Below are 19133 nucleotides of genomic sequence, written 5' to 3'. Positions count from 1 at the left end.
TTTCTATATACTAGTTATGAACAATTACACATTGAAAATTTTTTGAACACACAGCAACAAAGACCCAACACAGCCATAAACAAACAAATAAATAAATTTATATTAAAAAAATACAGCTATCAAGAGCAATACTGATGCAGGAGGGAAATCCAAAAGGGAGGGGATATATGTATACGTATGACTGATTCATTTTGCTGTGCAGTAGAAGCTAACATAACATTGTAAACCAACTATACTCCAACAAAAATTAATTTAAAATAAAAGAGTAATACTAATGCAAAGATAGACACTAAATGAAACAAAATGAAAACAGAAGAGAAATAGTTTAACTTCTATAAAAATGTACCCAAAAGAAGTGAAAACAGACTTGCACAACAATGTTCATAGCACCTTTATCCATAAAGGTTGAAAACTAGAGATAATAAATAACCATAAAGAAGGAAATAAATAAACAAAAATTTAGGATAATAAAACAACAGAATGTTAATCAACAATGAAAAGGGATGAACTACTTATACACCCAACCAACATGAAAAACTGCAAAAACACTATGCTGAGCAAAAGAAGCTGGAGAAGAAATTTTAAAATACCTACTTCATTAGTGTGACAACTAAATAACCAAGCCATCATTCTCTTTCTAATGCAACTGAAAATTAATTTAAAATACATCACAATAGACTACTGCTTTGAGGTGTTCAGTACCAACACCTGAGAAATGAAACCCTCAATCAATCTCTAACTTGTGGTATTATACTATAACACAATAGGAATGCACACTTTGTAAAGATGAATGTTACTTTTTAATATACTTATCCACAGGAAAAGCAATTATTATTTTACATTGTTTCAGTTACTTTTCAATTAGTAAGTAAAAACTAGGTGAAAAATACTGATGTTACAGCTATTTAGTTCTTTTTAAAAATTTTTATTTATTTATTTTCTTCGTTGCTGTGCAGAGGCTTTCTCTAGTTGCGGCGACTGGGGGCTACTCTTTGTCGCGGTGCAAGGGCTTTTCATTGCGGTGGCTTCTCTTGTTGCGGAGCATGGGCTCTAGGAGTATGAGCTTCAGCAGTTGTGGCACGAGGGCTCAGTAGTTGTGGCTCACAGGCTCTAGAGCGCAGGCTCAGTAGCTGTGGCACACAGGCTTAGTTGCTCTGCGGCATGTGGGACCAGAGCTCAAACTTGTGTCCCCTGCACTGGCAGGCGGATTCTTAACCACTGTGCCACCAGGGAAGTCCCTATTTAGTTCTATATTAGAATTTTTTCAAATAAAATTGATATTCTATAGTGGAAAGAAAAAAAGAAGCTGGACACAAGAGTTACATATGATTCCATTCACATAAAGTTCTCAAAGGACAACACTAATCTATGATGGGGGGAAAAAACCCACAACAACTGTTGTGGAGTGAACTGACCAGGAAGAAACACAAACTTTCTAGGATGATGAAAATATTCTGTACCTTGATGCCTTGTGGGTTATACAAGTTTATGCAGTTGTCAAAACTCTAAACTATAAACTTAGGATCTCACAGCATTTCAATTTAAACTTTTTCTCAATTAAAAAAAATTTCTTTCACTCAAAAAATATCTGACTGCCTACCACAGCCCAGTTACTGAGAACACAAAGTTAAAATACAGGTTCCAGAAAAGAGACCTCAGGGTCCTGCAAGCCAAGAAATGAAAAATAAGTTAGTTACTATAATGAAAATTACACAAAAGAAAGTTTTGAGAAGTGAAAAACAGTAGACTGCCAAACAAAGAGTATTACAGGTATATACAACATGTACAGAAGTAACAGAAAAAATCATATTGGACCTGGGCAACTAATGTAATTTCAGTGTACTTAAAATATGAAGCGGGGAGAGGGGCTTGAAGCACTGTACACAGGGGCTGGATAAGATAAGAAGAGACCTGATCACAGGCCCTTTCAGCCCAAGCAAAACACATTTCAGCTGTTTAGCAATAAGAAACCTCTGAAAAAGTTTTGGTAGGGGAGTGATAAGTATAAATATCGTTTTGGAAAGATCACTATAGGAACCATCTGAAATACAGACTGGATAAGGGTCAGGCTACAATCAGTCCAATAAGAAAGCTATTGTGGAACTTCCCTGGTGGTGCAGTGGTTAAGAATCTGCCTGCGAATGCTAGGGGACACGGGTTTGAGCCCTGGTCTGGAAAGATCCCACATGCCACGGAGCACCTAAGCCCATGCGCTACAACTACTGAGCCTGCACTCTAGAGCCACAACTACTGAGCCCGAGTGCCTAGAGCTTGTGTTCTGCAACAAGAGAAGCCACCGCAATGAGAAGCTTGCACACCACAATGAGGAGTAGCCCCTGCTCACCGCACCTAGAGAAAGCCCATGTGCAGCAATGAAGACCCAATACAGCCAAAAATAAATAATAAATTTATTTTTTAAAAAAAGCTATTGCAATCAATAGACTACTTTATCCAACAACAGCAAAACACTAATTCTTCTCAATCTCACATGGAGCATTCACCAAGACAGATGACATTCAGGGCCATAAAACACAACTTCCCAAATGTAAAAGAACAGAAAATCATATAATAAACACTCTCAGACCACAACAGAACTAAACTAGAAATCAGTAACAGAAAAATAGTTGGAAAATCCCCAAATGCTTGGATATTAAACAACATACTTCCAAATAACACATGAATCAAAGAAGTCTCAGAAGAAATTAAAAGATAAAATGCACTAAATGAAAATAAAAATACAACTTATCAAAATGTGAGGGACACTGAAAGCAGTACTTAGAGAGAAATTTATATCATTGAATGCTATATGAGAATGCCATTTCTATATATCAGAAAAGATCTAAATCAATCACCTAAACTTCCACCACTGAAAACTGGAAGGGCAGATGGCAAATTAAATCCACAGAAGAAATCATAAAACTCAGAGCAGAAATCAATGAAACTGAAAACTGGATATCAAGAGAAAAAATCAAAAGCTAGTTCTCTATAAAATTAGTAAGTCTTTACTGGGGGGAGGTAAAAATGGGGAATTGGTGTTCAGTAGGCATAGAGATTCAGCTTTACAAGATGCAACAGTTGTACAGTAGTTCTAGAGATCTACTGTACAACAATGTGAGTATAGTTAACTGTATGCTGATACTGCATGTAATACCATATGCTTAAAAACTGTTAAGATCCTTTTTAAAAAGAAAAGGCAGCAAGCCTCTAGCCAGGCTAAGAAAAAAAGAAGATATAAATTACTGATATCAGAAATGAAAGTGGGGACATCACTACAGACACCATAGACATTAAAAGGATAATAAAGGAATACTATGAACAACTCTATGCCCACAAATTTGATAACCTAGATGAACTGAACCAATTCCTCAGAAGACACAATCTGTCAAAACTCACACAAGAAGAAACAGACAATCTGAATAGGTCTATAGCTATTAAAGAAATTGAATCAGTAATTAATAACCTTCCAAAAAAGAAAGTACCAGGCCCTATGGATTCACTGGTGAACTCCACCAAACATTCAAGGAAGAAATTATACCAATTCTCTACACTCTCCCAGAAGACCAAGGCAGAGGGAATACTCCTAACTCATTCTATGCGGCCAGGATTATTCTAATATCCAAACCAGACAAAGATATTGCACAAAAAGAAAACTAGACCAATCTATCTCATGAACATAGATGCAAAAATCCTCAACAGCTATTAGTAATCTGAATCAAACAATGTGTAAAAAGAATTATAAGCCACAACAAAGTGGAATTTCTTCCAGGTATGCAAGGCTGATTCAACATTTAAAAATTAATTAATGTAATCCATCACCATCAACAGGCTGAAAAAGGAAAAGGCTACGGCAATGGACTAGGTAAAAGTTCGTGAGCACATGTATTAGAACACAACTGTAAGTAGTTATCCATTCATTCACACCATGTGCCAACACCTGGGACATAATAGAAAATAAGACAAAATTCATGCTGTCATACATAGATAGAGCCTACAATCTTATCAGAGAGACAGACAGTGAACAAGTCCCTATTGCAGGAACTACACCTAAACCAGAGAGAAGTGGCAAGCTGATGATGATGAAGTTTTTTTGTTGGTTTTTTTTTCCATACGCGGACCTCTCACTATTGTGGCCTCTCCCGTTGTGGAGCACAGGCTCTGGACGCGCAGGCTCAGCAGCCACGGCTCACGGGCCCAGCCGCTCTGTGGCATGTGGGATCTTCCCAGACCGGGGCACGAACCCGTGTCCCCTGCATCGGCAGGCGGACTCTCAACCACTGCGCCACCAGGGAAGCCCAATGATGAAGTTTTAACTAGGTTAAAAAACAGGGAGGGGCTATGACTGAGGGGAATATTACAAGTAGGATATACAAAGGTCCTAAAGCAAAAGAAAAAGCACAGTATATCAGAAGTACTGAAAGGATCCAGGTTTAATATCACATAAACAATAGAAGAGGATTACATTACAGTTGTAGTTTTGCTGGTCATCAGGTAAAAATAAAGATACAAGAAGGCAAAGAAAAACACTCAGCCTCCTTACCTTCGTAAGCCTCCCACACTCCCCGCCAGCATCAGCACCATGCTCAGGAAGGCCCTGCTCCTCTCTGCCTGGTTTGCCCTGGCTGTGACTTACCCCACCCTACTCCCAGAATTCATCACTGACCTACAGTCAGTCAACCACTGTCCTACTACACTTGACCAGTGACCAAGATACAGAAACAACCATTGACTTGTATTTGGAGAACACAGACTTTCGCATTACCTACTAATGTAGAATTAAACACCTTCAGCTCTGAGGAAGAAGTCACTAAGGCCAGAGTTGATAATGAGTCACTTCACACAGAAAACTTATGGAGTAAAGATTATGAAGATGTCACTGCTGGTTATTCCAAAGAGCCCGTGACTGAAGCACCAGATGAGCCCAGCATCTTCATGGGAAGCAACGAGTCCAGCTCACTATTTTTGTTTTTTTGTTAGAAAATGAAGCAGTTCTCATTAGCTGTGACCATCACTCTGCTAACTACAACTTTCTAAAAAGATTCTGAGCCTCTGAACAAGCCTACCATTCCATTATAGGTGCTTGAATAATTGCAAAGACTGAGACATAGGATGTACCCACTTGAGGAAAGAGTGGCAGAAATTGTACACAGACAGAAAAGGGACATCTCGTAATCTCTTCACCATGTCCCGTTTAATGTGGGCCCAGTAAATGTTCGTTTGAATTGAAAAAAAAAAGTTATGGGTGCCTACAAAGGAGTACCTTAGGTGATGACCTATGACATCCAGGGTAAACAGACTGAAGAGCTGATATCCTTTTTACAGATAATGAAAAAAATAAAGATGGCAGGAACTGCCAAGAGTTACAGGATTTGAAGGAAAAACTCTGAAGTGTACAATCTTTTTCTAGCTGTGCTCCAGATTCAATCCTTCTACTCTTTAAGGAGAAATCCAGAAGTTGAAACAAAGTATCTTTTAAAATTAAGCACTTAAAATTTAATACACACACACAAAAATTCAATACACAGTAACCCTGATAAATAGATAAATAAATGTTATCCAGAAAAGATAAGTTTCTGAAATGTATGTAATATCAAAACTTAATTTTGCCTTTTCAGCTATGATTTTTAACCAATATTTAGTATATCTATTTAATAATGGCCATTTGAACTATTTATATTCAGCCTTTAAACACTTTCTGAAATTTCTTCAATGACTTGTATCACTTAATACAAAATTAATTATGTTTCTAACTGTAAGTTTAGTATCTTATAAAGGAATTACTTACAGGGACATTAAGTGCATACTGTAGTCCTTGAGGAAGTCTTTCATGTGTCTCCATCTGCTCTTCATCATTTTTCACTGTCTCCTCATGGACCATGAGTTCATCATGTGATATCATATCCTGTTGTCTCATTTCACTTTCTTGTAACACTTCATCTGCAGCAAGGATCTCCTGGTGAGGCATACTCCGATCTTGAAGAACTGACTCCTGCAGCTCTCCAGACACAGTAGACTGGCCAGACACTCCACCCATTACAACCATTGCCCTGGAAGACTGCATTTCGTCTATGCCGCCACATTTAAGAAATAATCCTTCCAGTTTGTCGTCAATGTTCATGCTTAAGTATAAATGCCTAGAAAGACCAAGTTTGGCAACAAAGCATAATAAATTAGTTTTATATGTCTACCTGAATTTTTTAAATTTCAAATTATGAAAGGTACACACTTTAATAAAAATGTTTTATTCATATAATTCAATATTGCCTCCAATTTAAAAATTACCACGATAAATTTCCAAAGGCTGGTAGAGTAAAACACAAATTTTTGTTTTTGACATTAAGACACAAAATCCTAATCTATTTCATTATGAAAAATGAGCATGACATAAAGCAAATTGGGGGAAAGTATTCGTAACACCAGAAAGATCCACATCCTTTAATATACTGAAATATTTTAAAAATAAAAAGAAATAACATTAAGAAATAAACTGAGAGAACAGTATCAGGCAAATCATAAAGAAAAATTAGAAACAGTCACTAAATATATAAAATAATATTCACTTACAGTAGTAATTAAAGAAATGAACATTAAAACCATATTTTATCCACCAAACTGATAATAACTCTTAAAAAATACACCTCGGGCTTCCCTGGTGGCGCAGTGGTTGAGAGTCCGCCTGCCGATGCAGGGGACACGGGTTCATGCCCCGGACTGGGAGGATCCCACATGCCGCAGAGCGGCTGGGCCCGTGAGCCATGGCCGCCGAGCCTGCGCGTCCGGAGCCTGTGCTCCGCAGCGGGAGAGCACAGCAGTGAGAGGCCCATGTACCACAAAAAAAAAAAAAAAAAAAAAAAAAAAATACACCTGACGTTGAGGTGGCAGGGGGAAAAAAAAAGACACTCATCTACTGACAGTGGGAGTATATTAGTTCAACTGTTTTCAAAGGTAATTTGGCACCATGTATCAAAAGCCATAAAAATGCACATATTCTTCGAACTGGTGACTTTACTTTTAGGAACCTATCCTGATGAAATCAGAAGTACATATAAAGATATGCATGGAAAATCACTATAGCAGTACTTCAATAGTGAAAAACTGGAATTACACTGCATATTCAACAAAATGAAACTGGTTAAATTATATTCATACATATGTTTTAAAACTAGACTACAGTAAACTTACTAAAAATCATTGAATCGTACACTTAGGATGGGTGAATTTTACTGTATATAAATTATATCTCAATGTTTTTCTTAAAAACAGAATCAGAAAAATGGCTATCCTTGGGTGAAGAGGCTGTTGATAGGAGGTAGGAAAAGGCGCCTGGTCTGGGAACTGACAACGTTTTTCCTGAGTTGAATGCTGATTGCACAGGTGTGCTCACTTTGTAAAATTTTAAGATGTATATCTCTGTGATATGCATACATTTCTGCCAGAATAAATAAATTCAAATTTACTGAATTTATGCTTCAGTAAAAAGTTAAAGTCTGTTGGAATTCAAAAAATATCCATACAGTCAAAAAATATTCTTGAAAAATACTTGAAAATTTGGGTAAAAAGCCTGATATTAAGGGAAATGTGTGTATAAATATGTGTTTGTACACAGGTTTATTGAAAATGCTAACAATATTAGTATTACCACTGGGTGGTGAAATTACCAGGCTTTTTTCATATTTACATTTATCTCTAATTTGAAAACTTTCTATAATAAAATTTTATTCTTTCAAATGCTTTTAAATTTGTTAAAATGGAAAAAGCAGTATTTTCATTACTAATATATTCTTAAATAGTTGCACATGATTAAATAAATTTAAGAGGTCATGATAAGAACTAGACACTATTAAATAATTACATTATCTTATTACAATATCTTATTTTTTCCATTATTATAGAAAAAACAGGCAATATTAAATCTTCTAACTTTCATTGCTGTAAATTCGCACTCCATTGTGTTACTTGAGGAACTAGCATAACAATAATCATGAAATCCAAAGAAACTTCATCTCAAAGAATGTCAGAACATTGGTACTATTTGTTTTTTATCAGATTGTGCAAAATAAACACACACACTCCCCCAACATGATGGGCCCACAATTAGTAAATGCATTAACTATGTTTCAGTTTAGTCACCTCTTTCCCAAATCAATCAGGTAGTAATGGTTACTACTTTGATCATAGCTTTCAGAGGTAAAATAAATGATCAGTTAAATTCAAATACACTACTGAAATTTAAATACTCTTTCATTTACTAAGGTTATCATCTAGGGAGAAAACTTTACTTAAATGTACAGCTCAAAAAACAGCTCATATAAACAGCAAAGTAAATAAAAATATAATTCATACTTGCTAACTTTGTCTTCCCTGGTACCAGGTAGTATGGTTAAGTCCAGAATACATATGGAACAAAGGAACAAGAATCTAATTTCTCTTTCCAAAATCTTTAAGTAGTCTAAAGGACAAACATTTAAAACATATCACCAAATAACTGTCCACTTCAAATATTCTATTTATCACATTTCTAGAGAATAAACGATCCCACAACTAAGTGAAATTTACGTCTCTTAGGGTTAAAATTTGCTTATCTCTTTGGAAATCCTTACCAAATCAATTATATTCTTCTAATCTGTTTATTGTTTTCCTAAAGGATTTGGAAAGCCCCCAACTTAAAAGGGACGTATATATACACAAAGCCACCCTTTATCGCTGTGACATCTGCTATTGCCACATACATCATTATTAAAAAAAAAAAAACAACCCACACCCTTGGGAGTTTTTAAAGAATACGGGAGAAGTAAAAGAAGTAGTTATTAAAAGAAGACATTAATAAAAGACATTAGACAAACTGACCTAGGACAGAACTTTTTTTAAAAAATTAGCTGAAGTTGAAACTGGCTTACTAACCCAATGCAAGGTCTGTATTTCCCTAAAGTAGTGGTCCTCATCTCCAATGTTTTTTGTCATGCACCTCATCAATTTTTTAAAATTTATCATATCCTAATACATGTATACTATTTAAAACTATACCTATAATACTGTGTTAATATGTAATATGCCTATTAAAATAAACATAAAAACATAATTTTTTTTTAACTAACCTTATCTCTAACTTCAGGCTGAAACAGTAAGTACTGAGGAAGTCAAAGTACTTTGGAGGGAGAGAATATCTGGGGGGAAAAAGGCAGGTTTGCAAAAAAGTGCCAGAATGAGGGATTTGGAACAGGAAGATACCACACCTCAATATACAGGTAGTAAATAAAACAGGAAGTGGAAATACTGTTAATGAAGGCAAACTTGACCTCCTCAAAAATTTTCTCGAAAACAGGCCATATATACAGAAAAAGGAATCGCTCTTCGTTACATATGGTTTCTTATTCCTATGACCCCAAATTAAGCCATATATTTCAAATTATTGGCTAGCCTAAAAACTGTTCTTGAGACAATTTCCCTTAAATACCAGAAAATACAAAGATTTCAACACAGATTTCAATATCAATGAACACTGCTTTGACAAGGTTTTAAAGTTAGTTTTGGAAAATCTGCCAGAATGAAAACTGTATGTACCACTGAGCCAGCAACCTCACTGCCAGGAGTATATACAATCCTATGTATGTGCTTAGTCATAAAAATTAACCAAAGATGTATGTACAAGGATGTCTGGTGCAACCTTTTAATGGAAAAAGACTGGAAACAACCTAAGCATCCAATAATAGAAGACTTGTTAAATTAATTATGATTCAACCATACACTGGAATACACACAGCCATTAAAGTGAATGAGGTAGTTATATGTGCTGGGTAAAAAGTTTTCCAAGATATATTAAGTGGGAAAAAAAAATCATGAAGAAGATACATAGACAAATAAGTGAGCCCCACTTGTATCACACACCTCAACCAGTGTCTGGGCAGAGTAAGCTGGACAGGAAATAAACAAGGCTCTCAAACAAAAAAAGTTAATTTCACTAAGCCCATGGTAAATGGGAAAAGGACAAAGCTACCCTAAGAAAAATGATAAAGAAAAGTATGTTTTTTATTGTCCTTGAAGCTCTCTTATATGCACTTACTATCTTTAACTTTCCCCCTTGTAACTCCTACATGATCTACGTCAAAGCTCTTATGTGCTTCTCTGAACATTCAAAAACCCAAATACAGCAAAAGGTCCCATGCTCAAAAGTTAACACAGGCTACTTTCCTTCTCTAATTTCAATATTTTCAGGAAGGATCAGCTGAGTGTAAAGAAAGGAAACTGATGTTATCAATCTGCACTAACATGTGAATATTTAAATGTCTCTTCCTGCTAAACCTTCAAAAAGCCAACTGTTTTTTGACCCAAATGTCTATACAATTAATGGAAATTCAGGTGTCAGGAATATTACACAGGAGAGAGAAATAAAGAAGGAATGCTTAAGTCATGTCACTTACATGAAAGGCTGCTCTGGAAGAAAAAACAAAATAAACAACTAATCTGCATTCCCAGGAGCCTCTGTCAAATGGGGAAAAAGCAGGACTAAGTGGAGTAATAAGCAATAAGCCGCCCTGAGCTCCTTGTAAATGACCCATTATTCTGCAACTGAAGGAAGCTTGGGCAGCTGACAAAGAATATAAAACCGCAGAGCTGTTATGACCCAAGACAGGGCGGACAATGATGTTCTAGAACTAATTCAGCTAAAGGTAAGATGGCACTCCTTCTGGAGTTACCCAGAACAGAAATTGCTAAAAATTAGAACTTAGTAAGAGAGGGAGGGAAGGAAGGGGCCCACTTTAGGCCAATTTCTCTGAAAGCCCCCTTTAGCAGATTATTTCAAATGCTGCATTCTTTTCCCCCTTCCAACTTTTGTTCTTCCCTCATCTCCATCCCTCTGCCAGAGAAGCTAGAAGGTATAGTAAAAGGAATATTGAGGGGACCACATTCAGCTTTCTGCTCCATTCAATTCTCCCTCTCCCACACACACCCCCACCATCCTTTCGTACTGAAAAATGTTTGGTTCAGCTGTGTAAAAGTAATCCAAATTGCAGTCGATTAAGAAATCCCTAGTCATTTAAGCCTAATGGCAATGCGGTACTTAAAGAGAATATAAATTATCAGCCATCACTTTCTCCTGCCTTCCAGAAAAGACAGTTGACTCTTCTTGTTGGACCTTCTAATTTAATGCTTCTAATCAACCGTGTGCAAGCAATTAGAAACTATGCTTTATAGATCTGTATAAGTTGAAATAGAGTAAATAAGCTTTGAGTCAGGGCTTTTTCATATTTTCAGAGGACAAAGTTAACAGAAGCATAATATATGAACAAGTTGGGCATTACTACTCATTTTTTTTATTTTTTTCGGTACGCGGGCCTCTCACTGTTGTGGCCTCTCCCGTTGCGGAGGACAGGCTCCGGACGCGCAGGCTCACCGGCCATGGCTCAACGGGCCCAGCCGCTCTGCGGCATGTGGGATCCTCCCGGGCCGGGGCACGAACCCGTGTCCCCTGCATCAGCAGGTGGACTCTCAACCACTGCGCCACCAGGGAAGCCCTACTACTCATTTTTAATCAACTATACAATGCTTACTGCGTTTTTATATGGGAATTCTATAAATTAAAATGGGAATTCAACTTAAAAATTCTATAAATTATGGGAATTCAACTTAAAAATGCTTACTGAGTTTTTTATGGGAATTCTATGCAATTAATAAGGAAAATGTCTTTCCAAATTTATTAATAGGTTTGAGTCTATATTATAAAATTCAGAGATTATCATAACCTGGAGAAGAAAGACAACTAACATGTGTTGAGGATCTACCAGATGTAAGACACTATGCTGGGCACACTGATATGTTACTTCACTTAATATTTACAGTAACACTCAAGACAGTAATAGTATATCCCCATTTAACAGACGAAGAAACTGGAGTTTACCCAAAGTCACAAAGCTAGCATGTAAACTGAGATTTGAAAACAGACTTACCTCGTTTAATGCACTTTTTACCATACCGTACTACCTCCGTCTTGAAAAGGCCCTGGACACTAAGAACTCGTTGAACTCATTCTCTTCTCACCCACCCACTCTGAAGCCACCCTGTCACCACTGCTTGGCTTGGTAAAGCAATCCTTAGTTGGCTACCATCGCATGGCTACCATGGGAGAATTCTGTGTGACACAGAATCCCTTTTCTCCTTCAGCATGCATAGACACCTTCCACAATTCCTAAATTCCACTTCTACCTATTATTCACAGCTCAGTAAATTTCTCCTCGTTCTTTTTTCATGGGTTCACATATACCCCCTTAATCCTTCCATTCTTTCTTCAAACCTTTACCAAGTTACTTTAGGAAAATCTCTCTTTCTTTTTCCTTTACTTTCCCATTTTCACTTGGAAATCAAAAAAAATAATCCTAAATACGGCTGATAAATGTAGGAGCTATGCTAAAGATATACCTGTATCAAAGAAAAGAGGGCTGTAAGTTTTAAAGTGAAAACAGATTTGAAGGCTTGTGCCATAATCCTCTAATATTCTTGAAAGCACCTACTTTCCCCTTCAGAATGTACATGAATATTGATCTGCCACGTTATCACCTTTAATTGAATCTGCATTCAAGTGTGAAAAAAAATATATCTCACTTAAAGATACTGCTTTTCTGTTTTATTTACTGAGTTTGGCTGTAATATTATTTTCCATCAACATTTATTGAATAATGTAAAACTTCAACTAAATGAGTCAAAACAGATTATAGTTGGCAAGCTTAGGAACCTAAACATCATTCTTTTCTATAAAAAGAGTAATTTCCAACTCAAAGTCTTCTCCCAAATCAATACCCTGCCTTGTATCAGAACCCATTCAACCTATAAAGAAACTTCACTCATAGGCTAAAGAGAAGTACTCAAAGGAACCTGAAACAGATTTAAAAAAAAAAAAAAAAAAAAGCTAGATTTCACAAATTACTTCTGATTCAAAGTATTTTCAACAAACTCCTTGCTGTCTGGAGGATGCCAGTTACATTAATTTGGATATTAATATTTCTAACCTATGTAGTCAGTGAGAAATTACACCTTACAACTATCAGCATTAGAAATACAAGTATCAATCAGCCTCAAGATCAAATTGGTATTACAAAGAAACCCATGATCAAAATGGATTTAACAATCTGCCATTTGTCATTCCTCAGAAGTTTTCTATTGCCTCTCATCCTTCAAAAGTATAGTTTTGATCTAAGCAAAAACTGCTTCATCTCTAATTTAGAAACAAAATCTAGCTCTTATCTAGGGATACTCTACACTCAGAAACCCCTTCAGATACACCTTTGTATAACTACCATTTTGCATCTATAAAGCATATTTTGTAAACTCTGCCCTTTGACTTTTAATTGTTACTATTCAAAACATCCTAATAGGAGCATCATTTACAATAATGGCAACTAGACAAAAAGGCCTTTTTTATTAGTGCTAGCAACAATAAAAGATGTTTAATAAGAGAATTTACAGACTAAGATAAATCACTTACACAATATGACAACTAAATAAAAACCTGTGATCGTTTTTTAACCACAGAAAAATAATTTATAAATATTTAAGCCAAAGTTAACAGGCATCCCTATATGCCCAATGCCCCGCTCAAATAAAGCAGAATCTAAGCATATTCTCCATTCCAAATACTCATCACCAGTCTTCTAAAACAATGTAACAACAAGAAATTAGTGGTATTTAGAAATGGTAAGACATCAAATTTATGGCAACTGTTTGTTGAGAAACAGCTATATTTTATCTTTAAAAGGAGAAGGAAAGGGAAAAGGTAAAAAAGATCCAAGCAAAACAGAACCCTACATTCTGCTAGATCTAGTTGTTTCATCCATCTCATTTTATGCCAATACCAACAATTCAAACATTTGTATTAAAAATACTTACTCTATTAGGAAACTATAAATTTTCTACAGTTTTGTATAATAAAAGAAACATTAAAAATACTTCTTAAACTTCCCTACACACTAAGCTATTTTTAATATGTACTATGTAATAACCAAGACTCATTTCAAAACAGAAAAGTGTTAACTATTTAAATCAAAATTTTAATTTTTAAACATTGGATAAATGCTCTCACTTCACAATACAAACCCTATTTGTGAAGTACAATAAAACTAAAAATGCGTTCATCGCCTTCAATGCCAAAAACACCGAAAATGTCTTATAACCATTTTCTAATAAAGTTAAATCAATAGGCCTAATATAAATACTCGATACAAGTATACAAAATTTACCAAAACTAACTGTTATCTCAAGTCTCAAAAAAAAAGGTACCTAGGTTAATATATGTTGATATTGACATAAAATATGATGGAAAACTGACAACTAATTTCCAACCCTTTAATAAATTCTCTAATAGAAACATACAATATTTGATACTTGTTTCAAAATACAGTATTTACAACAGACCAAGAACCATATAATGTAATTACAATGAAATATTTTTCATCTACAAAAATATAATGTATATAATGTCTTTGGGAATAAGTTGTTCTGATGAGATCTAAACATTTAGAATAATAGATTTTTTAGAGTTAGAAGGAACCAGTTACACATCATTTAGCTTTATGTGTAGCTAAAAAGATCCTCTCACCCAAGCCCCTCATCCTTGCCTTAAGACTCTAAAATGTTAAACAAACCATTTCAACCTAATGGCAGTGAAACAAAATGAGGAATTATCTCAAAAGTCACTTTTAACTTTTAAGACCTTATTCCACCTTATGACATTAAGACAGCAGTATTTAATCAAAGAACCATGATGACTATTCACAAAACTAAAATTGTCTCAGAACTCAAAACAATTTCCAAAGCACTGTCACAGGCCAAGAGTTAATATGTCTTAATATTTAAAACTTATATTTTAATGTTAGTCCAACTAGATAAATGGAAAGTAAATCTGACAAACCCTAATGTGACAGACAACTAGCTATCCCCCCAGATTCTGTTCTCTCCTTCTTGCCCAATAATAAAATATTAAGTAAGACACACAATGACCTAGGTAAGACTCACTTTCCAGCCTCCCATGCAGTTGGTAGTGGTCATGTAACAGTTAAAGCCAATGGGACATAAGTAGAAATGATATACACAACTCTCCTAAAAGGAAAAGAAATGTTCTTCCCTTTTCCCTCTTTCTGTTGGCAGACATGATGGTAACGCTCTTGGACCACAAGATAGAATAACTAATACTTAATATAAATGATTATTAAAATTATCTACATGACTGCTTCCTTATATTAGCATAGGAAAACATACAATATGTACAAAGGTACAGTAACATATGCTTTTTCACATTTAAAAAATTATATGCCAAACACCATTAAATTTGATTAATAGGTCTAATTTTCCCACATATGAAAATAGTTTCCCTGGAAATCCTGGAAAATTTAATGTGGGTATGTATGCGTTTATGACAGGTGAGTGAAAAATGCAATAAACCCTGCTGAAGAAAAGGGTTAAAGAAGGAAAAACCTTCCCACTTAAATTTCACCTAAGATTACATAATAAGCTACACATATTTTCTTGGGCTAAACTTAAAACCCAAAGCTATATCATTACTCATCAATTTTCTCTTAACACTGTTTTCTCAAGAAAAAATATTAAATCCCAAGTTTCTTCCAGATATAAATATTACAACATAAACTATTATACAAACTTAACATGAAATTCTAGCAGCCAAAAAAAAGGTTTCATATTTGAAAATTTTACTTATTCATGATTATGAAAAATAAGTATTGAAGTTACCTGAGACTAACGTAAAAATGAAGACTTCAAGGAAGGGAATGCTGTAGAGTTGAAAAAGAAATCATGGTTGAGTTTCTACCTTTCATAGGCTTCAGAGACCCTCAATACCACTTCAATCATTTATGCCATCCAATTCCTACAAAAAAAAATAAAACACAACAAACAAAACACATTACTTACTGAGACAAAAATACTGTACAAATATAACATGGACAAACTGGTATGCATAATGAAGTGAGCACTCTTTGTAAATAGTAAGTTATGCCTGAATAACCAGTGCAATGACTTCTTTTTAAATCTGAAACTGGGAAAATACAATAGTGATAAGTAGTAACTGTGAAATAACCCTGGCCTTGTAAAGAACAATTTGCCTAGATCTGGAGTGTACAACTTCAGAGACATGGGATATTGAAGGAAATTCAGAAGGTTATAGACCTACACGTTTACAAAAGAGAAATCAGTGATTAAAAACTCACTTAATAACACTATTTTTATCTGCTTTGCAAAGGCTATAAAGTGAAGAGAGAAGCAAACACAATTCTAGGCCTTAAAAATAACAAACAGAACTAGTCCTGTACAGAATGTACATGTATTCACAGTAGAAAGGATTACAGTTGTAAAATCATACTAAATACCTACAGAAATATGATCACCAAGGTCATCTTTGACTAGAAAAGCTGACAAAAATGGGAATAATCATAGGGAGACTATGTTCCATACCCCCAAAAATTAAAATGAAAAACATAAGCTATACACAAGAAGAAAATTTCCTGTCAGTGAATATTTCTGAACCCAGTAACAGACCATAGAGGTTTTTAAAAATACTACATTCCTACCTATTAAGAATAATTTGTATTTACTCCTCCACAGAAAGCTTGGAGACCAGATGATATGACACACCTTACGATTTTATATCCGTTTTTACAGTGGTGCAAAGGCAATAAGAATAGTCTTTCTCACCTAAAACATACCAGTAATAAGTCCATCTTTGTACTTCAGAAAGTATAATACATTCACTTTTTAAAACATTTCAACACTGTATCCATATTTTTTTAAAGTTTAAATTCTGATGGAACTATTTACCCCTCAGTATCCTTTCATTTCAGAATTCTCCTGCATATTCACGCATGTCTACTTTTGCAGATGAACTCTTGCTCAAAAAAACCATTTTTTTTCACTAGGATTGTATCATATATAAATAAATAGCAAAATGACAACAGTAACAATAACCTGAGCAGGCAGGGAGGGAGTCACAATCTGAAATTACTCCAATATGTTATCTAAAATGCCCAGTTTTCAACAACAAATTATAAGGTGTACCAAAAAAAAGAAAGAAAGAAAGAAAAGAAAAATGTGACCCACATTAATGAAAAGTAGCAATCACAACAAACAGTTTCTGAGCATCCCCAGATGTTGGTTTAAGCAAAGATTTCAAAACATCTATTACAGACATGTTAAAAAAGAACCCATCTTTAACTTTTTTTAATTATGAAAACAATCAACAGATAAGAAATTCTCAATAAGGGTACAGAATTTATGTAAAAGAACCACATGGAAATTCTGAAGTTGAAAAGTATAATAACTAAAACAAAAAATCTACTACAGGATTCAAGACGGCAGAAGAAAATAGATGACCTTGAAGATATATCAGTAGAAACTATCCAATCTGAAGAACAGTGAGGAAAAAAAATTGAAGAAAACTGAACAGAGCCTCAGAGAACAACTTATCAACATTTCTGGAGTTCCAGAGGAGAGAAGGGGCAGGGAAAATAATTTTTTTTAATAAAACACCACCAGAAAATTTTCCAAATTTGATTTTTAGAAGAAATCAAATCTATGAGTCTTAAAAGTTCAATGAATCTCATGGAGAATAATTACAAAGAGACACACCTAGACACATCATAGCCAAACTGTTAAAAACAAACACAAGGAGAAAATCATGCAAGCATAAAGAGAAAAATTACTCAGCATGTGCAGGGAACCACAATACGATTAACAGCTGACTTTCAATCAGAAACAACAGAGGCCAGAAGACAGTGGGATCACATTCTCAAAGTGCTGAAAGAAAAAACCTGTCAAGCAAGAAGGCAGCAAAACTACCCTTCAAAAATGAAGGCATAATAAACATAGTCTCAGATCAACAAAGACTGAGAGAATTTTTTGCAGACCTGTCATACAAGAAATACTAAGGGAAGTCCATCAAGTTGAAAGGAAATGACACGAGACTTAAATACACAGGAAGAAAAGAACACCAGAAATGGTAAATATGTGGGTTAAACTAAAAAACTCTATAAAATACATTTTTTTCATTTCTTCTCTTAACATCTTTAAAAAATATAAGAATCTATAAAGCAATGGTTACAACACTGTATTGCTGGGTTTGTAGCATATATGAATGTTTTATATATATATATATATATATATATATATTTATTTATATATGAGTTGTGGCACAATAGAGGAAGGAGAAAATGGAGCTATACTGGAGCAAAGTTCCTGATACTGACTTAGTGTTAATATTAAGCAAACTGTTAAAATGTATAATGTAAACACCATAGCAATCACAAAGAAAATATCTTAAATTATATTTAGAAAAGACATCAATAGAGTAATTAATATGGCACACTAAAAAACATTTAACACAAAAGAAGGCAGCAAAGGAAGCACAGAGAAACAAAAACCATAAGAGACATATATAAAACAAATGGCAAAATGGCAAATGTAAATCCAACCATGTCCATAATTAAATATGAATGTCTAAACAGCCCAATAGAAAGGCAGAGACTGCCAGATTGGACAAAAACAAGATTCAACTATGTGCTGTCAACAAGAGACACACTTTACGGCTTCCCTGGTGGCGCAGTGGTTGAGAGTCCGCCTGCCAATGCAGGGGACATGGGTTCGTGCCCTGGTCTGGGAAGATCCCACATGCCGCGGAGCGGCTGGGCCCATGAGCCATGGCCACTGAGCCTGTGCATCCGGAGCCTGTGCTCCGCAGCGGGAGAGGCCACAACAGTGAGAGGCCCGTGTACCGCAAAAAAAACAAAAACAAAAAAGGGACACACTTTAAATTCAAGACAAAGTAAAACGATGCGGAACAAGGATATATATACTATGGAAAGAGTAACCATAAGACAGATGGCACGGTTATATTAGTATTAGACAAAACAGACTTTAAGACAAATATTACTGGAGATGAAGAAAGATATTTCAAAATGACAGTCAATAAATTAGGAAAATATTATAATAATTATAAACCCTAAAATAATGAAGAGCCCTAAAAAAATAAAACAACTAACATTATTAAAAAGAAAAATAGAAAATTCAACAATTAGCATTGGAGATTTCAATACCCCATTCTAAATAAGTGACAGAATAACTATACAGCAAATTAACAAACA

The 19133-nt window shown here is 35.0% G+C and overlaps 1 protein-coding gene across 7 annotated transcripts in view; it reads right to left on the bottom strand.

Moving 5' to 3' along the window:
* The window catches only part of ZNF148 (zinc finger protein 148), a 155472-nt gene that overhangs the window by 70134 nt on the left and 66205 nt on the right, over nucleotides 1-19133 (bottom strand). For all 7 annotated transcript variants that reach the window (XM_060149302.1, XM_060149297.1, XM_060149303.1 and 4 more), the window contains 2 exons: nucleotides 15733-15868; nucleotides 5783-6131 (listed from right to left, as the gene is read on the bottom strand). In XM_060149302.1, the coding sequence (XP_060005285.1) occupies nucleotides 5783-6115 (333 nt within the window). In that variant the 5' untranslated portion in view covers nucleotides 6116-6131; nucleotides 15733-15868. The remainder of the gene's footprint in view (nucleotides 1-5782; nucleotides 6132-15732; nucleotides 15869-19133) is intronic.

Source organism: Lagenorhynchus albirostris, chromosome 5, assembly GCF_949774975.1.
Source record: "Lagenorhynchus albirostris chromosome 5, mLagAlb1.1, whole genome shotgun sequence".
Classification (NCBI taxonomy): Eukaryota; Metazoa; Chordata; class Mammalia; order Artiodactyla; family Delphinidae; genus Lagenorhynchus; species Lagenorhynchus albirostris.
This window is presented reverse-complemented; position numbering and strand designations above follow the sequence as displayed.